The 22,648-nt window shown below is 39.0% G+C and overlaps 1 protein-coding gene across 1 annotated transcript in view; it reads right to left on the minus strand.

The window, feature by feature from the left end:
* The window catches only part of PDCD6IP (programmed cell death 6 interacting protein), a 93,876-nt gene that overhangs the window by 69,322 nt on the left and 1,906 nt on the right, over positions 1 to 22,648 (minus strand). The window contains 3 exon segments of the mRNA XM_032409056.1: positions 1,397 to 1,524; positions 5,148 to 5,217; positions 6,859 to 6,913. Coding sequence (XP_032264947.1) covers positions 1,397 to 1,524; positions 5,148 to 5,217; positions 6,859 to 6,913 — 253 coding nt within the window.

Consider the following 22,648-nt stretch of genomic DNA (forward strand, 5'->3'; position numbering starts at 1 on the left):
GAATGAGTTACAGTTAATATAAAAGTAAATAAATTTACTTCATTTTCACATTTTAAAATATTGGCCCTCTATAGCCTCAAAAAGAAAAGGGATGTACATCACGTTTGTCATCCATGCCCATTCAAAACTGCATGGCAAGCCACAATTTGGAGCACCTTGTTCGCTTAATATGTATTTTCCCCTCACTTTCTTAGAAGAGCATTCTTCACCTCACTCATAAACTTAAACAATGGGAAAAAAATCAGACTCCACCTCTAGGACAAGCAAATTCCAGAACCAAGGAAGACACTGGAAGCACCATTTGGAATTCCATTAAAATTTGGAATCAGAACACCTGAAACCCCAATGGACCAGTTATTAACACTCTGACCTTTTAGTCTCCTTGTGTATAAAATGAGAATGACATTATGTAACATGCATTACAGGCTTATATGAGAGTAAAATCATGTACATGAGCACACTTTGTAAATTACAACATAATATAAAACATGAAAATATATATATATCACCTTAGCAGCAATCGTTTATTCTTTAAGTTAAAACAAAAAGTAAATAATATACTGCCACAAATATGCCATATTAATAAATGATAATATCTAAAATCCAAATGTAGCCAACTTAAGAACATTACATATCTGACCACATTTAAATATGACCTCTCCAAGATTCAGAGTTAAAATTTTCTTAGGTCTTAATTTTTGTGACAATGGTGAAATTTTAGATGTGTCTCACTCTAAGAAAAAAATATATTAAAATAATGTACATTTGACCCTTGAACAACAGAGGTTGGAAGTACGCAGATCCACTTACACGGGATTTTTTTTCAATAAATACAATACGGTACTGTAAATGTATTTTCTCTTACGTACTTCTTAATACCATTTCTTTTCTCTAGCTTACTTTAAGAGTCCAATATAAAATACATGTAACATACAAAATATGTGTTATTTATTTTATGGGTAAGGCTTCTGGTCAACAGTAGGCTATAAGTAGCTAAGTTCTGGGGGACTCAAAAGTTACAGTATATTTTCAACTGCGCAGGGGGTTAACATCCCTAACCCCCACACTGTTCAAGGGTCAACTGTACAAAATTTTTAAATGAGGTCAATTATTTAAAAGTGATTTACGAAGAACTTCACCTCAAACATTCAATCATTTGTTCTCCCAACATTTATTGAGACTTTATTATGTGCCAGGCACTGTGCTAGGTGCTGGGTATACAATGTGAGGAAAAACAGTGCTGGTCTACAGGTACGAAGTTTATCAAAATTCAAAAGTATTAATTCATTAAAAAGTACTTTTCAAGAAAACATCTGTGTATAAAGAAACATCTATAAACCTAAATACAAATTATTTTCAATTTAATCCAACTGAGCGTTGATCATTATGTGGTTACCTGGTAATGCTTAGCAGCGATTTTCAATCCTTCATCATTATCCAGGTTCTGTTCTGCTGCAATCTGGCTAGCTAAGGCTGCACAATTGAACAACACACAGCTCTTTTCATATCCTAAGCTTGCAAGAGCTGTAAAAAATTAAGAAGGAAAAATTTTATCAGTTTATTTTTCTAAAGAAAATGAACGTTTCAGAGATTGGCTCTCACAAAAACAAGTTTCCAAACCTATTTTCTCACCCAAAATAGTGCCCATTATTTCTAATGCTGCCCTGCCAGGCATTTATTTCCACAGCAATATTCCCATCATCTAAAATTCAAAAGATCATTATTCTTTCCTTCCCTTTATGTCCACAATGCTGTTAGTCAGGTTCCAAATGAAAAGTCATTCTCGTGTCAATTCTCACTTAAATTCAAATAAATTATTTCCGTTTTCTCATCACCTCTCTCAAAATTGTATCTTCTCACCACATTCAAGCCAGTTCTTCGCTACTACAAACCTAACCCAATGCAAGCACCTCCAAGTCTCACTTCCTTATGCTAATACATCTCTCAGAAGACTAGCAGATAAAGTGGTTAAAATACAACTCTGGTCAAAAAACTACACACTTCACATCCACTCGGATAGCTACCATCAAGAACAGCAACAACACAAAATAACAATTGTTGGCAGACATGTGGAAAAACTGGAACTGTTGGTGGGACTGTAAAACATTGCAGCTGCTGTGAAAAACAGTATGGCAGTTCCTCAAAAAATTAGAAATAAAATTCCCATATGATCCAAAAATTCCACTTCTGGGTATATACCCAAAGAACTGAGAACAGTCACAAAAAGATATTTATACACCCATGATCATAGCCAAAAGGTAGAAGAAACCTAAGTGTCCACTGATGGATGAAAAGATAAACAAAATGTGGTATATACATATAATGGAGTATCATTCAGCCTTAAAAATGAAGGAAATCCCGTCACGTGCTACACAATGGATGAACCTTGAGGACATTATGCTAAGTGAAGTATGCTGATCACAAAAAGCAAACTTACAGGCATACCTCATTTTATCGTGCTTCACTTTATTGGGCTTTGCAGATAATTGCATTTCTTTTACAAATTCAGAATTAGTGGCATCAAGCAAGTACATCAGTGCCATTTTTCCAACAGCATTTGCTCATTTAGTAGCTCTGTGTCACATTTTGGTAATTCTCACAATATTTCAAATTTTTTCATCATGATTATTATTATATTTACTAGGGTGATCTGTGATCAGTGATTACAAGTCACTGAAAGCTCAAATGATGGTTAACATTTTTTAGCAACAAAGTTTTAAATTAAGTTATATACAGTGTTTTTTTAGACATAATGCTATTGCACACTTAATAGTATAAACAAAACTTTTACATGCACTGAGAAACAGAACAAAGCATTACATGTGAACAAAAATATATTTGCACTCTCATTCTTAGAATCCTAAAATTACACAATATTCTAATGAGTAGGTAGCCCATGCTTTATTTAAATAAGACGTTACTGAAGGACACTTAATTCCCAGTATTTGCTACTAGAAGTGCCTTGGTGAACCAGCTCCTCCTTTATTTATGCTAAGTTTTTTGCTTCCCACTTCTTCCAGGAACTTGGTTTGTCACTTAATCTATCTCACTTAATATCTCCTAGTTCTGCCATCTGCTCCTTAATTCTCAACCTATCAATGGCATTAAAAATCCTTTTTCTTGACCTGGTCTCCCTCTCTGCATAATGCTCCCTTGTCCTTAAATCTTTACTGCAAATTTTCTGAAATGAGCAACCCATATTTGCTGTTTCCATTTCCTCACTTCTGGTCCACCCCTCAACCCAATGCAATTTGGCTTCTTCAGCATGCCCCTAATGAAACTTCTTTCATTGCTGAATCCAGTGACTTCTCCAACTTTACATGACTTGACCTCTGCCACAGTAACTCTGTCAATGATGTTCCAACCTGAATGAATATGAGAGTCATCTGGAGGTATTTTCAAAGATACTAATTCCAGTGGCCCACCCTGAAAATTCGTCCTATCACATCTGACATCTGTATCTTTACACCTGTACCTTTCACATTTTCCCCAGGTAATTCTAATGTGCAGCCAGGTTCAGGAACCACTGGACTATGTGATCTCTGAAACCCTCCTGGCACTCAATTCCGTGTCTTTTTTCCCCTGGTTCCTCTGAGATCTGAAAGCTTTGTCTCATTCTCATTCCCAGGAACCTTTTCCCCTGTTTCCCTGGAATGTTATATTCCCTACCTCTGGCTTTCACACTTTTCCCAATCTACAGACTACCAGAGGAGATAGATTTATCATCATTTAATGATAATTGTTCCCAAATCTATGTCTCTACCACTTTTGAGTTTTAAATCCAGTTTCCAAATGCAAAAAAAAAATGTCTCCCCAGACATAACACAGGAAAGTCAAACTCAACTTGTCTATTGGAAGGAATAAATATCCAACAAGTCAAACCAAGTTATAAATCTGAGAGTCAACCCTCAACTACTACTCTTTTCTGAGAGTCAGCAGATCCAGTTAGTTTCCACTCTGAAATGTCACTCACACCCACTCCTTCTCCTCTGACCCACATATACCACCCCTTGTCTAATCTCATCACCCTCACCAGTCTCTTCACTGGTCTGTCTCCTTTAATCTCTAGAGTTAGGCTTTCAGGGATCACATCCCACTTCATTAAATCCTTGCTTTATGACCTTAGAAAGTCACTTAATCTTTCTAAACCAGTGTGTTCAACTGGTAATAATAGTGCCTTTCTTCACTGGGCTTTTGGGGAATTCAGTAAGATAATATGTGTGAAGCCCCTTCCACAGTGCCTAGGTGTAATAAATACTCAATAAACCTGAGTTATTAACATATAAGAGAGAAGAATACAGAGTATATTTCCAACTCTTCATAATCTACTTTCCAATGTCTTCACCCTCCATAATCCTCCATTCAACCTATGCTTTCGAGACTTAACAATAATTGTATTAATATGCATTACATATAATTTATACTGTATGTTATTATATATAATATACACTCTATAATGCATACATTCTATAAATAATACATTACATGTAATTATTTATAATAAAACATGTTACTATTATTCATCTCAGCTAATACTTATTGCATACTCTTCTAAGGACTTCACATGTATTCACTCATTTAATCCACAAAAGAACCCAATGAGATAAACAGTATTTCGCAGTACTATTTATTCCCCACTTCAAAGATGAGAAAATTAATGCACAGAGAGGTTAACCTGCCAAGCTGGTAGATCAAAAAAACCTTCATTCTTCTGACCTTTGGTTATAATGTTCTACCTGTAACGTGATTTTCTAGGTGGGAAAACCAAATTCATCCTTCAGAGCCTAACGTGAACATTGCTTTCTTTCAACAAGCAGAATTTATGTCTTCTTCATCTATGCTCCCACAACTTTGTTCATATACCCATATACTACCCACTATATTTTAGAACGATCAGCTGTCTTCCTAGCCAGACTGAATATAACTGTCTTATCCATTTTTATAACTAGGACAGTGCCTGGCAAGGCGTAGGTAGGCTCTCTACAAATATTTGGAAATGACATTAAAATCTGAAGTTAAAAAGAAAATGAAATGTAAAAATTTTTATTATTTATGAAGAGTTGTTAGGAGAGCAATTTTAAGAACCTAAAATAATACAAAGTGTTTAGACTAAGTTTCTTACCATTTTTATAAAAATAATTACATACCCAGTTTTACAGATCCTCCAAAAAGTGAACCTTTATCAAAAGCATCCTTCCAGGTAAATGTCAAACAGATCTTCATAGAAAGAGAGAAAACAGAAAATTATCTTACCTTCTTGGATCTTATTAAATATTGTCTCTTTTGAAGAAAAATCCATAATGAGGAAAAGGACCAAAGCTTGTCAAAACATTATCCTATCTACCCAACTAACTCCTTTCCCTTTTCCTGGACCATAAAATTTTATTTCTTAAAATACTGGCACTAAGATATTTCCAATGGTCATTCTGCCTCAGTAATTATACATATACTATCCTCTCCAGAAAACACTATCTTACTCATCTTTACAACATACAATGACTTGAACAGAACAGGCACTTAAATGATTGTCAAATAAGCCAAGAGAGGCAAAGGCAATAAAGTACTACAGGTTTCCCAGAAGATAAGATCAAAAACGAGTCCATGATGACAAAGTAGGAGAAGGGTTACTTTTGGGGGAATAAGATGAAATAATGTTATTTCTTGATTTGGGTTGTGCTCATACATGTATATTCACTTTGTAAAGATTCAAGATATATTCACTTTTGTATGTATGCTATACATAAATAAAAAGTTCACTTAATTAAAAAAACTGCATCTCACTCTGCTTCTAAAATATTCCACACATAGGGGCACCTGGGTGGCTCAGTCGGTTAAGCAGCTGCCTTCGGCTCAGGTCATGATCCCAGCGTCCTGGGATCGAGCCCCTCATCAGGCTCTCCCTCTACCTCTGTCTGCCGCTCTGCCTACTTGTGCTCTCTATCTCTGTTAAATAAATAAATAAAAATCTTTAAAAAAAATAAAATAAAATATTCCACACATAAAGGTTAAAAAAAACTTACCATCTTTTATATTATGTATTGGAATCCCATACAAAAATTTTGCAACTCAGGATTAGAGAAATTTTCTATAGACACAAAACTAGAGAGAATAACTTAATGAACCCCATATAGCCATCACCAGCTTTAGCCTTTTGTCCTTCTTGGTTCACCTACCCCCACTTTCCCTGCCCCCACCCTTAACCCCCAAACATATACTTTTTTTTCCTCGAGTATTTTAAAGCAAATTTCAACATATTACATCACCTGTAAAACTTTAGTACAAGAATGTTTAAAGTATTTTTCATAAACGACATATTTTAAAACTCAGAAATGTCACACAAACTAAAATCTTAACAAGTCTCTCAAACAAAACTGTAAGAAATCGTCAGCATTTCCAATATCTAGCCTTTAAGAGAAAGCAGACATTCTTATAGTGTAATACCTAATCATATCAGCACTTGCAACTTCATATGCAAATATAATTTGTGTCAAATTTTAAAACACATAAACTGAGACTAATACTTCAATTATAGTTTCCTTCTTAATTCTGTAAAACCCAAAGAGAAGGACATCATAGATTATGTTAATCAGTCAATAGATCATACTGACATAAAATGCAGGGGAAAAAAAGTGCAGCCCAATGCTCTACATAAACCCAGAAGTGACTAACAATGACAGCAATAGAATTCCAAGACGCTTTTCAAAAAGACAATCTGATTTTTATCAGATGGGCTTACAAGCTTCTAATTTGTATCAAAAGGTCTCATAAAAATATAAAAATAGTAAAGTGATACCATGTATGGGAGGAAAGTTTACCATTATTATACAACTTTAAAACAAATTAAAATTAATGACTTACTTGATTTTCAGAGAATGGGAATTTGGGTTCAATGGAACAAATCTGATCATAATATCTAAAAAACAGAAGAAAATTTATAATTACCAGAGCTAAATATTATACACATTTATATATATACAACTGGTTTAAGAGTACACAAAAATTATTCACACTTACTTTGAGTGGCCCACAAATCAAATTCATTTTAAAGTTAATAAACATAACCTTTCAATGCATAAATCAGAATCTAAAATGCATGCAATAAAAAAACTGTGAACAAAAGACTCATACTCACCACCAAAGAAAAATACTTATCGAGTATTATTGTTTAAAAACAAACTAACATCTGCCAGGACCAATGTATTTCTTAAAATACTATTTCTTATTAAGGTAACTGTTTATACCCATTGGGCAAATTAACATCTGGTAAAAAGATATTTTTTTAAAGATTTATTTATTCCAGAGAGTGCATGTGAGCTGGGGGGGAGGAGGGGGAGGCAGACTCCTCACTGAGCCCAGAGCCCAAAGCAGGGCCTGATCCTGTGACCTTGAAATCATGACCCGAGCCAAAATCAACAGTTGGATGCCCAACTGAGCCACCCACGTGCCCCTAAACTGTTTAAAAACAGGTTTACTAACTTTCAGATATGCTTTGATTATGTATCAGGCTCCCTGCTTCTCCCGCTCCCCCTCCCCCTACTTGTGCTCGCTCTCTCTCTTGTTATCTCAAATAAATAAAATCTTAAAAAAAAAAAAAAAAAAGAATTTCTTCAACAAATGGTGTCAGGAAAACTGGATAGTTTTGCAAACTATGCAAAAAGAATAAAACTGGATCACCTTCTTGGGGGAGGATGGGGGGGACAGGTGACAAAGGTGATGGGGATTAAGGAGTGCACTTGTCGTGATGAGCACAGGGTGATGTATGGAATTGCTGAATCACTGTATTGTACACCTGAAACTAACACTGTATGTTAATTGGAATTAAAAACTTTAAAGAAAAAGGTAAGTATACTCTATCCCCTTCACCTACTTCACGCATTTCTCCACCTACCTACCCTCTGGTAACCATCAGTTTGTTCTCTACAGTTAAAAGTCTGCTTTTTGGTTTGTCTCTTTTTCTTCGTTCGTTTATTCTCAAATTCCACATACGAGTGAAATCATATGGTATTTGTGTTTATCTGACTTATTTTGCTTACCATTATACCCTCTAGATCCATCCATGTTGTTGCAAATGGCAAGATTTCATTCTTTTTTATGGCTGAACAATATTCCATTGTGTGTGTGTGTGTGTATATATATATCTTCTTTATCCATTCACCTATCGATGAACAGTTGGGCTGCTTCCATAATTTGGCTACTGTAAATAACGTTTTAGTGTTTTCATATTCTTTGGGTAAATAACCAGTAGTGGAATTACTGCATCATTAAGACAGGTCTTTTTTTTTTTTCTTTTCAGTGAGGGGGTTAGAAGCAGAGGGAGAGAGAATCTTTTTTTTTTTTAAGATTTTATTTATTTATTTGACAGAGAGAGACAAAGCGAAGAGAGGGAACACAAGCAGGAGGAGTGGGAGAGGGAGAGGCAGGCTTCCCACGGAGCAGGGAGCCAGATGCAGGGCTCGATCCGAGGACCCCAGGATCATGACCTGAGCCGAAGGCAGACGCTTAAAGACTGAGCCACCCAGGCGCCCCAGGAGAGAGAATCTTAAGCAGGCTTCATGCCCAGTGCAGGGCCAACAAGGGGCTTGATCTCATGACCTGAGCCAAAATCAAGAGTGGGACGCTTAACCAAGTCACCCAAGCACCCCTATTTTTAATTTTTTGAGGAACCTCCATACTGTCTTCCACAGTGGTTGCACCAGTTTGCACCAACAGTAAACAAGGGTTCCTTTTTCTTCACATCCTCACCAACACTTGTTGTTTCTTGTTTTTTATCTTAGCCATCCTAACAGGTGTGAGGTGGTATCTCATCATAGTTTTTCTTTCTAAAGATTATTTGAGAGAGAGTGTGCGTACACGTGCCAAGCACAAGCAGGGGAGGGGCAGAGGGAGGAGAAAAGCAAACTTCCCACTGAGCAGGGAGCCAGTCACAGGGCTCGATCCCAGGACGCCAAGATCATGACCCGAGCCAAAATCAAGAGTGGGACGCTCAACCAACAGAGCCACCCAGGCCCCACTCATAGTTTTGATTTGCATTTCCTTGATGTGTGATGTTGAGTATCTTTTCATGTGTCTGTTGACCACCATATCTTCTGCCCATTTTTTAACTGGATTGTTTTTGGGGTGTTAAGAATTCTTTATACATTTTGCATACTAACCCTTCATTGGATATGTCATTTGCAAGTATCTTCTCCCAATCCATCGATTATCGTTTAGCTTTGTTGACGGTTTCCTTCACTGGGCAGAACCTTTTTAGTTTGATTAATCCCAATCATTTATTTTTGCTTTTGCTTCCCTTGCCCCAGGAGACATCTAGAAAAGTTGCTATGGCTAATGTCAGAAAAGTTACTGCCTGAGCTCTCTTCTAGGATCTTTTGGTTTCACATCCACATTTAGGTCCTTAATCCATTTTTTTAAAGATTTATTTACCCATTTTAGAGCGTGCAAGAGAGAGAGAGAGAGAACATGGAGGGGAGGGGCAGGGGAAGAGACAATCCCAAGCAGACTCCAAGCTGAGCGCAGAGCCCCCACGATCACCACCAAGCTGAAACCAAGAGTCGGATGCTTAATCGACTGCACCACCCAGGCACCCCCCCCTTAAATCCATTTTGAATTTATTTTTGTGTATGGTGTAAGAAAGTGGTCCAGTTTTCCCAACATCATCTGTTGAAGAGACTTTTTCCCATTTGATATTCTTTCCTGCCTTGTCGAAGATTGACTATATAATTGTGGGTTCATTTCTGAATTTTCTATTCTGTTCTATTGATCTATGTATCTACTTTGTGCCAGTACCATACTGCTTCATTACCGCTTTGTAATATAACTTTAAGTCCAGAATTGTGATGCCTCCAGCTTTGCTTTGTTTTTTCAAAATCGCCTTGGCTATTTGCGGTCTTTTGTGGTTCCATACAAATTTTAGGATTGTTTGTTCCAGTTCTGTGAAAACTGCTGTTGGTATTTTGGTAGGAATTACAATAAATGTGTAGATTGCTTTGGGTAGTATAGACATTTTAACAATATTTGTTCTTCCAATCCATGAACATGGAATTTTTTCCCATTTCTTTGTGTCGTCTTCAATTTCTTTCATCAGTTTTCAGAGTACAGGTCTTGCACCTTTTTGGTTAGGTTTATTCCTGGGTATCTTATTATTTTTGGTGCAAATGTAAATAGGATTGTTTTCTTAATTTCTCTTTCTTCTGCTTCATTATTGGCATACAGAAATGCAAGAGATTTCTGTACATTGATTTTGTATCCTGTGATTTTACTGAATTTGTTTATCAGTTATAAGCAGGTTTTTGGTGGAGTCTTCCAGGTTTTCTATATATGGTATCACGTCACCTGCAAATAGTTAAAAGTTTTACTTCCTCCTTACTGATTTGGATGCCTTTTATATCTTTTTGTTGTAGGCTACTGTGGCTAGGACTTCCGGTACTATGTTAAATAAAAGTGGTGAGAGTGGCCATCCTTGCCATGTTCCTGACCTTGGGGGAGAAGCTCTCAGTTTTTCCCCATTAAGAGTACACTTATCTTGATGAGCACTGAGTAATGTACAGAAATGTCGAATCACTATATTGTATACTTGAAACTAACACAACACTGTATGTTAACTATACTGGAATTAATTAACGGGGTGCCTGGGTGGCTCAGTCGGTTAAGTGTCTGCCTTCAGCTCAGGTCATGATCTCAGGGTCCTGGGGGAGCCCCACAGTGAGTTCCCTGCTGAGCAGGGACTCTGCTTCTCCCTCTCCCTCTGCCCCTCCCCTGCTCACACTCACTCTGTCCCTCTCTCTCAAATAAATAAAATCTTTAAGCCAAAAAAAAAACCTAAAAACCAAAAAAAAACCTTCTACCCTCCCTTTAAAGTAGACTAATCAGAAAGTCTGCTAGCCAACCTCCCTGTCTCCTTGAGTCCTTCCTCTTTTTTTTTTTTAATTTTATTTATTTGAGAGAGAAAGCATATGGGGGGGCTGGGTGTGGGGCAGAGGGAGAGAGAGAAGCACACTCCCCTCTGAGCAAGGAGCCCAATGCAGGGCTTGATCCCTGGACCCCAGGATCATGACCTGAGCCCAAGGCAGACACTTAACCAACTGAGCCACCCAGGTGCCCTTTCTCATTCTTTTCAATCTATTCTCCACACAGCAGCCAGAACAATCATCAAACATGAAGCAGTCTTCTCCCTCATCAGGCTGACCTTTGAGCTAGCAAGGAGGGTTGGGAGTATCCAAGGCCAAGCCTTCTAACTGGCCTGTAATCTTCCCTCCTTCCCCTATTATCTCCTCCCTCCACCCCAACCCTCCTCAGGGCTATCATTCCAGTAACTGTTTCTAAGGCAAATTTTTCAGGGGGAAGGGCAACACATCTGAGACAAAGTTTTTGGCTGAGGTGGCCATGAGTTTGGTTATAAACAGAAAGAATTAAACAATTAAGTTAAATACACTGAAGAGAATGTAGGCTAAGTTTCTAACTATCAGAGAAAGGAGTTACAAATACGGGAAGAAAGATGGCTAGAATAAATTCTGTGGCTTCTGCCTGGAATTGGAGGTATCAGTGTGAACTTATTTTTTAATATAGTGGAGAAACACAAAAACAGATATAAATGTGTGTGAGTGTATTTCCTAACTGTATATACTGAGAGGGCCTAGAAGCAATAATACCTCGGTAGCAATAAGCACACCTAGAGCCCAGATGAATAACGCTCTGGCTGAGACCAAGAAAATTCAAAATTTAAGCCTAAAACATCTTGCTATGTCAGATAGTTAAGGAAGTACTCAAAATATGAGAACTTGTCAAAGACACAAGAACTAGCTTTAAGGGGCTCCTGCTAGCCAAGTCCAAAAAAATTTAAATAAAATAATAAATTATAACCCATTGAGGAAAATAAGAACCCCAATCTGAAGCACATAAAATAAATGGGTGGGGGCGCCTGGGTGGCTCAGTTGGTTGGGCGGCTGCCTTTGGCTAAGGTCATGATCCTGGAGTCCCGGGATCGAGTCCCGCATCGGGTTCCCTGCTCAGCAGGGAGTCTGCTTCTCCCTCTGACCCTCCTCCCTCTCATGCTCTCTATCATTCTCTTTCAATAAATAAATAAAAATCTTTAAAAAAATAATAAATAACTAAATAAATAAATAAATGGGTGAACAGGGAAAGACTACCCTACTGTACAATGCCAACTAATAACACTAGAATATAAAACAGAGTTAGAAAAATCAGCATTTGACACCTTTCTGAATATAGTATCTATTTCAGGCAAGATGCATCAATGTATGCTAAAGCAAAGAAGTTTGATGGAAACAGAGTATTACAAAGACTCAAAGTATCTCCCTACAAAGTACTTCCTAATTATTTAGTTCAATGTACTTATTAACTGTAAGGTCAAGAAAACTGGCAGACATCACCTTGACCACGTGATAAAGGTTACACGTTAACAGCATAGGACAAATCAACTTCAAGTTCTTCCTGACATGCGCTCACGCTCACGCTCACGCTCACACACACACACACACACACACACAAAACAGCTGTACTTCGGTGGTAGTACTGCCCAAAAATGCATAAATCACAAGAAAATATAAGACAAACCCTAACTGAGGGACAGTCTACAAAGAAACTAGCCTGTACCCTTTAAAAACGTCAAGGTTGTGAAAAACAAGGAGAAATGGAAGAACTGTTCCAGACTGAAGGACACTAAAGAGCCAACTGAATGCAACGCAGGATCCTGGACTAGATCCCAAATCTGTACATTACTCAGTGCCTAACAACATTATTGGGAGAATCGGCAAAATTTGAATGTGTTTTATGGATTAAATGATAATATTCAATGTTAATGTCCTGATTTTGAAAGTTGTACTGTGGTTATGTAGGAGAGTATTCTTGTACTTAAAAAATGAACTCTGAGGGGGCGCCTGGGTGGCTCAGTCATTAAGCATCTGCCTTCGGCTCAGGTCATGATCCCAGGGTCCTGGGATAGAGCCCCACATCGGGATCCCTGCTCTGCGGGAAACCTGCTTCTCCCTCTCCCACTCCCCCTGCTTGTGTTCCCTCTCTAGCTGTGTCTCTCCCTCTGTCAGATAAATAAATAAAATCTTTAAAAAAAAAAAAAAGAACTCTGAAGTATTAAACGCTTAAACCCTTTAATGGATTCCTATTATACTTAAAATTACATACAAAATTTTTGACAAGTTCTGGCATTATCTAGCCATCATTTAACTCTCCAGCCTCATCTGAGAATATTCACTACACATTTTAGTCATTAGTCTATGCTCTCCCCTGGCTTAGGGACTTCACGTATTTTTCCCCCTGGAAATTTTTTTTCTCTGGAAACTTTTCCCATCACAATTCTCCACTTTCCTTATCCAGGCTGATACGTCATCAAAAAAGTCTTCCCTCGGAGCGACTCGGTGGCTCAGTTGCTTAAGCGTCCAACTCTTGATTTCAGCTCAGGTCATGATCTCAGGGTCATGAGATCAAGGTACACTTAGGGCTCCCCACTGAGCAGGGAGTCCGCTTGAGATTCTTTCCCTCTGCCCCTCCCCCACTCAGCTCAGGCACCCTCTCTCTCAAATGAATGAATAAATCTTTGAAAAAGTCTTCCCTCATTCATTCATTCACTCATCCATTCAACAAATATATACTAAGAATTTACTATGCACCAAACACAGTTCTAAGACATAGAAATTCAGCAGTAAATAAACATTTAAAATTCTGAGCCCTTGTAAAGCTTACTTTTAGAGGGGGAGACAAGATAGCTAAGAAAAATATAGCATAAGGGTGGTGCCTGGGTGGCTCAGTCCGTTAAGCATCTGCCTACAGCTCAGGTCATGATTCCAGGGTCCTGAGACCAAGCCCCATGTCGTCGGGTTCCCTGCTCAGTGGGGAGTCTGCTTCTCCCTCTCCTTCTGCCCCTTCCCCTGCTCGTGCTCTCTAACAAATAAAATCTAAAAAAAAAAAAGGAAAAATATAGTATAATAGATAGTAAGTGCTATGGAGAAAAAGAAGAAAGACAAGGTGTTATACAGGGTGATGTGAGAAGACTGTAGTCTTAAATCACTACATGTGGCCACTTGACTATATATAGAAGTAAAAAATTTAATAATTTAAAACATCATGAATAATAGAGAAGGCATGAAGGAGGTGATGTGCTGAGGCAAGCAGATAAGTGAGATAAAAGCATTACCAGTCAAGGGAAGATCAAGTGCCAAGAAGCTGGGACAAGAGTATGCCTAAAATATCCTGCCATGGCAAGGAGGCCAATAAGGTCACAGAACAAGCACAGGACAAAACAGAAGGAGGTGAAATCAAAGTAGTAATGATGCCCTGAGTACAACTGTAAGACTTTTGGCTTCTACTATATAGAGTAGGAAGGGGACCCATCAGAGAGTTTGGACAAAGGAGTAACATGAGCTAACCTATTTTCACAGAGTCACCATCCATGGCTGCTGAGTGGAAAACGGACTTGCATTTGTGCAAAAGCAGAAGAGGAACCAGTCAGGAAGCTATTACTGTAATCCAGTCAAGAGATGACGGTAGCATGGACCACGTCGTTCCACATGGGTGGCAGAAGTGGAGCAGGGGTGCTTGGGTGGCTCAGTCAGTTAAGCCTCCAACTCTTGGTTTCAGTCAGGTCATGATCTCATGGGTCATGATCTCATGGGTCATGGGACCAAGCCCTGCATTGGGCTTCCTGCTCATCATGGAGCCTGCTTAAAAGATTCTCTCCCACTGCCCCTCCCCCCACTCATGTGCACACACACCCTCTCACTCTCAAACAAATCTTAAAAAATAAATAAGATAAAATCTTTAAAAATATATAGAAAAAAAAAAAGAAGTGATACAGGCAGTCTAACTCTTGTTTTAAATTAGTTCCCCTCTCCCTTTACAATCTCTTAGATCTCTGAACTCTTCCTTCATAGAACTTAGCACAGTGTGGAATTATGTTTAACGTCTTTTCTCTGAAAGGATTCTAAGCTCCCTGAGAGCAGAGACTCGGTCTGTTTGCTATTTTACTGCTACCTCAAACAAATCAATCAGTAAAATGCAAAGGTTTTTTTTTTTTTTAAAAGATTTTATTTCTTTATTTGACAGAGAGAGACACAGCAAGAGAGGGAACACAAGCAGGGGGAGTAGGACAGAGAGAAGCAGGCCCCCCGCGGAGCAGGGAGCCTGATGCGGGGCTCGATCCCAGGACCCTGGGACCACGACCCGAGCCCAAGGCAGACGCCCAACGACTGAGCCACCCAGGTGCCCCAAATAAAGTTTTTTAAAAGTAACTTTTTTTCGGGGCGCCTGGGTGGCTCAGTCATTAAGCGTCTGCCTTCAGCTCAGGTCATGATCCAGGGAGCCCCGCATTGGGCTCCCTGCTCAGCAGGAAGCCTGCTCCTCCCTCTCCCACTCCCCCTGCGTGTGTTCCCTCTCTCACTCTCTCTGTCAAATAATCTTTTTTAAAAAAAGTAACTTTTTTTCTTATCTCTGAAAAGTAAAACCCAAGATTCTCTGTTTTGATAATGAACAGGAGCTACTAAAGAACATGCCCATAAGGACAGAATAGCAAGTACCAAGGGCCTGAGGCAACAGAAGGCAACTGTGCCTGAGGGTGTTCATGGCCAGCAAGAAGGCTCATATGGCTATGGAGTGGGGATTTACAAACTTTTTCTGAGAAGGGCTATTGTAGGCTTTGCCAAGCAAAAGGCAAAATCAAGGATAAAATGTAGGTCCTTATATAACAAGAAAGAAAAGTCCTGCCTAACCTATATCCTTTTTACCTAAGTCAGGCCCTCTCAGATGGTGAGCACACTAGGTACAAGGTCATTAGCTGGAGCCATTTCCAAAGGAAGAGTATCCAGTATCCAGTCTGGTGGAGAGGGCGCCATGGGGGGAGGGAGGGTAGATTGTACTCAACACAATCAGCTTCACTCTCTGCCCCAGTGACACCCAAATTCCAGCACGCCCTTCTCTTCTCCCAGAGAGCCCAGCCATCTCAACTTGGGCAGCTGGCTCAGCTGCTAGAGACGAGGCAATTTGCTGAGTCACCAATCCCCAGTCTGAGATTCTACATTCACTGCAAAGTGTAGGTGGCACCAGAGCAAACCCTGGGCAGCAGCGAGGTGCAGCCAATGGCCAGGGAGGCAGGCGCTGGGAATAAAGGGGATGATGGGGCAGAGGGGAACACTCCAGCGAGGTCTCCAAGGCTCACAGCCCTAATCCACTAGACGGTGGCTATGGACAACACAAAAATAGGCAGCTGGGCAGGCCTTAGTCTGCTGACTTCTGCTCTAAAGCAAGCAGGAAAGGAAGTAGTAGGAGATAAAGCTACTTCCTCTGCAAACGGATCAGGAAAAAAAAAAAGGCTAAACAGAATGTCCTAAATTTTTTATACCTATTCTATTCAAAGTTTTTGGGGTCAACTCTCAAAACTTAAATTGTGTGGGGAAACAGTGCATTTATAGCCTATATTTAAATGACTAGAAGCTATATGATGGAATCCCCAAAAATAGCTGTCTCAGGACAGGTTATGTAATTTAAAATAAGTACTATGGGAGGGCAGTCATTGGAAATCAACAACATCTGATTCACATGGAGTAAACTCAAGAGAGACCAACTAATGCTTTTCAAGGAAAGCAGCCATTGCTAACTGCAGTTAAAATGCTGTTCCTACAGAACCAAGTACAATGAATTACTCCTTCGATATATTTCCATCATACCATCCCTTGTAATTCAGCCTAAATCTCAGGTCTCAAAATTCCTAGAGAGGAAACAAGAGCAGAAACAAGAGAATCTACCCACCTATCATTTAAATATGATTTACTAGATGAGCAGATTCTAGCTTAGGCTATACCTCTAACAAAGTAGACCTACACTGCAAGTTTTCCACAAGTAGGAAGAAAGAAAGCCAGTGTCCTATACCAGAGTTGGCCAAAAAAAAAAAAAAAAAAAAAAATGCATTATGATTATGGGAAATACTACTACAAAGAATCTGTATGTACCTTTAATATTTTAGAAATAAGTAATTTTTTAGTCAATTATAAAACCCTAATCATGCTTAAGAGGTACAATGTCACAGTGGGCAATAGCTCAGGCTTGCAAGTCAGAAAACCCTTAGTTTGAATCCCAACTCCACCAACTCAAAGCTGTGTGACTGAGTGCAAGTTATAAATAACCTCTCCAAACCCTTCCTAATGTGAGGTGATGTCTCATTTAAGCATGAGGAAAAAGATGATACAATACATACTAAATACTTAAAATAGTGTCAATATATAGTACACGTAACATAAATGGTAGCTAGATTATTATTTGCAACTATTCAGAAGTGCCTTTATATGTTCTCCAGTAATTTTATAAAACTCAGTCACCTTAGAGCAAATATCCAACAGCTCAATTCTTAAAAGTTCACGGTGGGGGAGGGGGGGGAAGGAACCCTAGGAAATGAATTCATTTCTTTGAATATACAAAAGACAGGTATAGGATAAACTCCCATCAGAAATTCTAGTTTTAGGGACACCTGAGTAGCTCAGTCGGTTAAGCATCTGCCTTCGGCTCAGGTCATGATCCTGAGGCCCTGGGATCGTGTTCTGAATCAGGCTCCTTGCTCGGCGGCGAGTCTGCTTCTCCCTCTGCCTGCCGCTCCCCCTGCTTGTGCGCTTGCTCTCTCTCTGACAAATAAATAAATGGAATCTTGAAAAAAAAGATAAAGCTTTTTTCAAAAGTTTAAAGGAAAAAAAAGAAGTTCTAGTTTCAGGGGCACCTAGATGGCTCAGTTAGCTGAGCATTCAACTCTTGGTTTAGGCTCAGGTTGTGATCTCATGGGTGATGGGATCAAGCCCCATATTAGGTTCCCTGCAGAGAGACTGCTTGAAGTCTCTCCCTCTGCCCCTTTCTTGACTAATGTGCATGCACCTGTTCTTTCTCTCTCTCTCTCCCCTTCTCCCTAAAATAAATAAAGAAATCTTTTAAAAAGAGAGAGAGAAAGAAATTCTAGTTTTAAAGTTTAGGGGGAATATGTGGAGATTGAGAACCACCAATCCACACTAGCCAAAGCGACACTGTAATGCAAATTCACATAACCTATATAGCTGCAGTCACTACTTAGGGCTGTGCAACTCCTGACCACTAACCAGAGAGAAACAAGAGAATCGAAAGAGCTGGACCATTTATTGGTCAGAGTTAATAGAGCCTTCTGCAACCTTATTTTCACACTTCTTTCTTCACCCAATTTATCACATGAAGAATCATTAATGAAGCATTCTGCAGCAGAGTATAGTAAAAAGTAACTAGTCAGGGAGTCAAGAGGTCAAGATCTTAGTCTAATTCTGCCACAAAGTCTACTGTATGGCCTTAAACCTCCTGTGGGCAGAAGATTCTCCTTTAAGGTTACACAGAATGAAAACAGTCCTAACAAGCTTTTTTATTAGAAATAGAACACAGAAAAATCAGATTTGAAATCTTCCTTTAAATTATGTCTATTCAAGGGAGCCTGGCTGGCTCAGTTGGTTAAGCTTCAGACTCTTGGTTTCAGCTCAGGTCATGATCTCAGGGTCATTGGACGGAGCCCCAAGTGGGGCTCCACACTCAGCGCAGAGTCTGTTTTGAGATTCTCTCCCTTCCCTTCATCTGTGCACAAGTACACACGTGTGCATGCTCTCTCTCAAAAAATAAAATCTTAAAAAGAAAGAAATTATGTTTATTTATCTATGCAGAATAAAATTACTGAGCCAAGTACAGATACTTTTTGAGACCAAGGGCCAACTATTACATATCTTTATTTCCTCCACACGGTTTGAGTAACAAATTTGTAATAATGTCATTAGCTAAAATTATCTTAATATCTTCACCTCCAAATTAACAATCAGAACGTAAACAGTTGTGAAGTAAAATGGAACAGCAGTATTTTCTTTCCTGATCTATAAAACACTGGTGTTTGAAAAAAGAATTCAGAAATTACAAGACTAGTTCCATCAACTATACATTTTACAAATGAAAACGATACTACCATAACACAACAAACTAAACATTAACTCACAAGAGAATAACAAATTTAGAATTTTTACAAGACCTATATAAATGACTCAAGTTAATACAAAACTAAAATTACAAACTATTAAAAAAATAAATGTCAATGAAAATACTAATATCAAAACCAATGGATGTAGCCAAAAGCAGACTGAGAAAAAGCATACAGTCCTAAAATAAATGTATTAGAAAAACAAAAGAGGGGGAAAGCTAATCATTCAATACAAAAAGAGGAAAAGGAAAAGTGAATGGCAAAGGCAGAAAACAAGCCAAAAAACATACACTTAAGATTTTTATTTATTTATTTGAGAGAGAGAGAGAGCGCACGCACGCATGGCGGGGGTGGTGGCAAGAGGGATAAGTAGACTCCAGGCTGAGCAGGGAGCCCAACTCTGGGCTCCATCGCAGGACCCTGAGATCATAACCTGAGCCGAAGTCAGACACTTAACCGACTGAGCCACCCAGGCGCCCCTTGACTTGCTTTAAAAAAAAAGGTAGCTCCAAAACCTTAGCAGATCTGATCGAGGGAGAAAATCACATGTAACAGATGCACATTAGGAATAAGAAAAAATTGGGGAGCCTGGGTGGCTCAGTCGTGAAGCGTCTGCCTTCGGCTCAGGTCACGATCCCAGGGTCCTGGGATCGAGCCCCACATCGGGCTCCCTGCTCCGTGGGAAGCCTGCTTCCCCCTCTCCCACTCTCCCTGCTTGTGTTCCCTCTTTCACTGTGTCTCTCTCTGTCAAATAAATAAATAAAATCTTTAAAAAAAAAAAAAAAGGAATAAGAAAAAATTACAATTACCAATTATGAAAATAAAATATTTTGGAAGGACTTCTGTATGACAAATGGTATCATAAACACAATTAAGAAACAATACACAGGTGTGAATATTTCCAATATACATAATGGGAAAAAGGATAAATAACCAGAAAATATTTTAAAAAACTGCTAAAAATCAGTAAGAAAAAAAAAAAAACAAGCAACCCAGAAAATGGGCAAAGAAAAAGAACAGGCCATTCACAGAAAAAGAAACTAAGTGACCAGTAAATAAATATAAGATGCTCTACCTCAGAGAAATCCGGACAATGCAGCTGAAAACAAGATACCATCGCTCATCCATCATTTCGCAAAAAGCAGTAATTTAAATTAACTAGCAAGTATCCGCAAGGATGTGGAGGAATAAAAAACTCACATATACCTGTTGATGGGAATATAAATTGATAAAACCACTATGAAGAGCCAAAAATACAAGTAACTCTCTTCCACTTAACCAGAGATCTAAACAAACATCCTTCTGTTTTCTCCCAAAATTCCACTAAAAAAAAGGAATACAAATTTAAAAGATGAAAATGCACAAGGAGAAAAACAATGGGAAACAACACAATAGCATACAAGAGGTTTCAGAAATTTTCTAAAAGATGAGAAGTGGATGAATGAAGCAGAGAGAGAAAGCTGAAAATCTGACGGCCTAAAGGGGAGGAACTAACAAAATGTAAGCCAAATCATCCCAGAGAAGCCAGAAAGGATCTGAATTAAGAAACATAAGGTACCACTCAAGAAAGGAATTTAGTGTGTGTCCGGGAAGAGAAGGTATGGTTGAAAATCTTTGGAAGAAACCTTCAGGCTCCCACCTCCTCTACTCTGAGAAAAATGTTAGGGATATCAAGCACAGCTAAGGTGGGGATCAAGCACAACTAAGTGGGGAGGAAGATGCGGACTGAGAGGCTATGGCTGGGAGTGCTAATTGCCTGCATCATTCTCTCTCCTTCTTCCTTACTAATGGAACCCCAGATTTCAGGTGGGTATATGGCTGCCCTTAATAAAAATTCCCTTTTCTATCCCACCCTTCTAGGAGATGTGGATATATGTTAAGAGCCAATAACACATGAGCAGGGTGTTGTGGGGCAGTTTCCAGGAAATATTCTGGAAACTGAGCCCTCTGCCTCCTTTCTCCCTTCTTCTTTCCTATTATCTGAAACCTAGGTATGACTACTATCTGGGCCTTGAGAATGACGACTCTAGGTTTCACAGAGCAGATAGCTGGAAGACACCCGAGCCTGATGAACTTCACAGACCCACTATACCAGCCCCAGACAACCAGAACTACCTATCCACCAACTTTTTACATAGGAATACAATCATAATATAACTCACTGATAATTTAAGATCTCGTACATGCAGCTAAATCCAACCCTAATACAGGTGTCACACTAAACCAGATAATATAAAAGACTGCATGTATGATGGCTGAAATCCCCAACCTCTATTCCCCTTGATCAAATTTCAAAAAGCTGACAACCAGGCTTTTTCATGGAAGGAGACTGGAAGCTTCCTCTCTAAAAAAACCTAATTGCCACAAAAGACACAGACACTGATATCTGAAGTTTCCTTCCCAAAAAGCATGGTTCCTCTCTGATCACCCTAAAGTTTACCAAAGCTCTTCTCATCAATTTTTAGTTAAAGCCACTTTGTAATGGATGATGTTCATTCTCAATGATACTCATAAATGTATATTTTAGGAAATTTTAATAGAGCTCTATGAGTTAGTAATGATACAAAAGCAAGTCCATCGCTGGACCTCTACATGGTGCTGTGTACTAGTACTTACCAAGCTTCCATTCTTTAGAAGTTAGCTCCAACCTTCTGATTCAAAATTTTTATTTAAAAGTTCATTAAGTGGGGCACCTGGGTGGCTCAGTCAGGTGGGCATCCACCTTCGGCTCAGGTCATGATCCCGGAGTCCTGGGATCAAGCCCCGAGTAGGGCTCTCTGCTCAGCGGGGAGCCTGCTTCTCCCTCTCCCTGCCGCTCCCCCCTGCTTGTGCTCTCTCTCTCCCTTTCTCTTTTTCAAATAAATGGGCAAAATCTTTAAAAAAAAAAAAAAAAGTTCATTAAGTTAGGAGCACCTGGGTGGTTCAGTCAGCTAAGTGTCTAACTCTTGATTTCAGATCACGATCTCAGGGTCATGGGATGAGCCCTGCATCTGCCTCCGAGCTCAGCTGGCTCAGCGGGAGAGTCTGCTAGACATTCTCTCCCACTCCCTCTCCCCTTCCCCCAGCTCACACTTGCGTGTGCTCTAATAAATAAATAAACCCTTTTTAAAAAAACAAAAGTTCCCTACAGTAAAAACATGTAAATTAATGTTCAGTTTACACAATTACCCAAACATGATTATTAAAGCAGATATTCCAGGGACACCTGGCTGGCTCAGCTGGTAAAGCATGCAACTCTGATCTCAGGGTCATGAGTTCGAGCCCCACATTGGGTGTGGAGCCTACTTTTAAAAAATAATAAAATTTTTAAAAAATTAAGGAAGATATTCTGCTTGCTTGATTGAATGAACGTCTCACAACTGTTTGATTTTTACATACCCAAGGAACTTTTATATACACCTCCATGTTAAAATTTAATAGACTATAGTATACCTGTTAGCTTATCCTAACACACTAGAAGGGCAAGAAGTGAAAAAAATATATATAGCTGTTCAATGAATGGACTAAAAGACGATAATATAGAAGTGACTGATGAAACATGGTTACTTTCAAAGAGACTATGTCCGGGACAGCCCTAGTACCTAGGAATAGTTCTCACATTGATGCCTGAGAAAAGAATAAAGGATTGAACAAATGAATGAAGTTTTAAAAGTTCACAGC

The sequence above is a fragment of the Phoca vitulina genome, unplaced genomic scaffold (assembly GCF_004348235.1).
Source record: "Phoca vitulina isolate PV1807 unplaced genomic scaffold, GSC_HSeal_1.0 scaffold10, whole genome shotgun sequence".
Taxonomy (NCBI): Eukaryota; Metazoa; Chordata; class Mammalia; order Carnivora; family Phocidae; genus Phoca; species Phoca vitulina.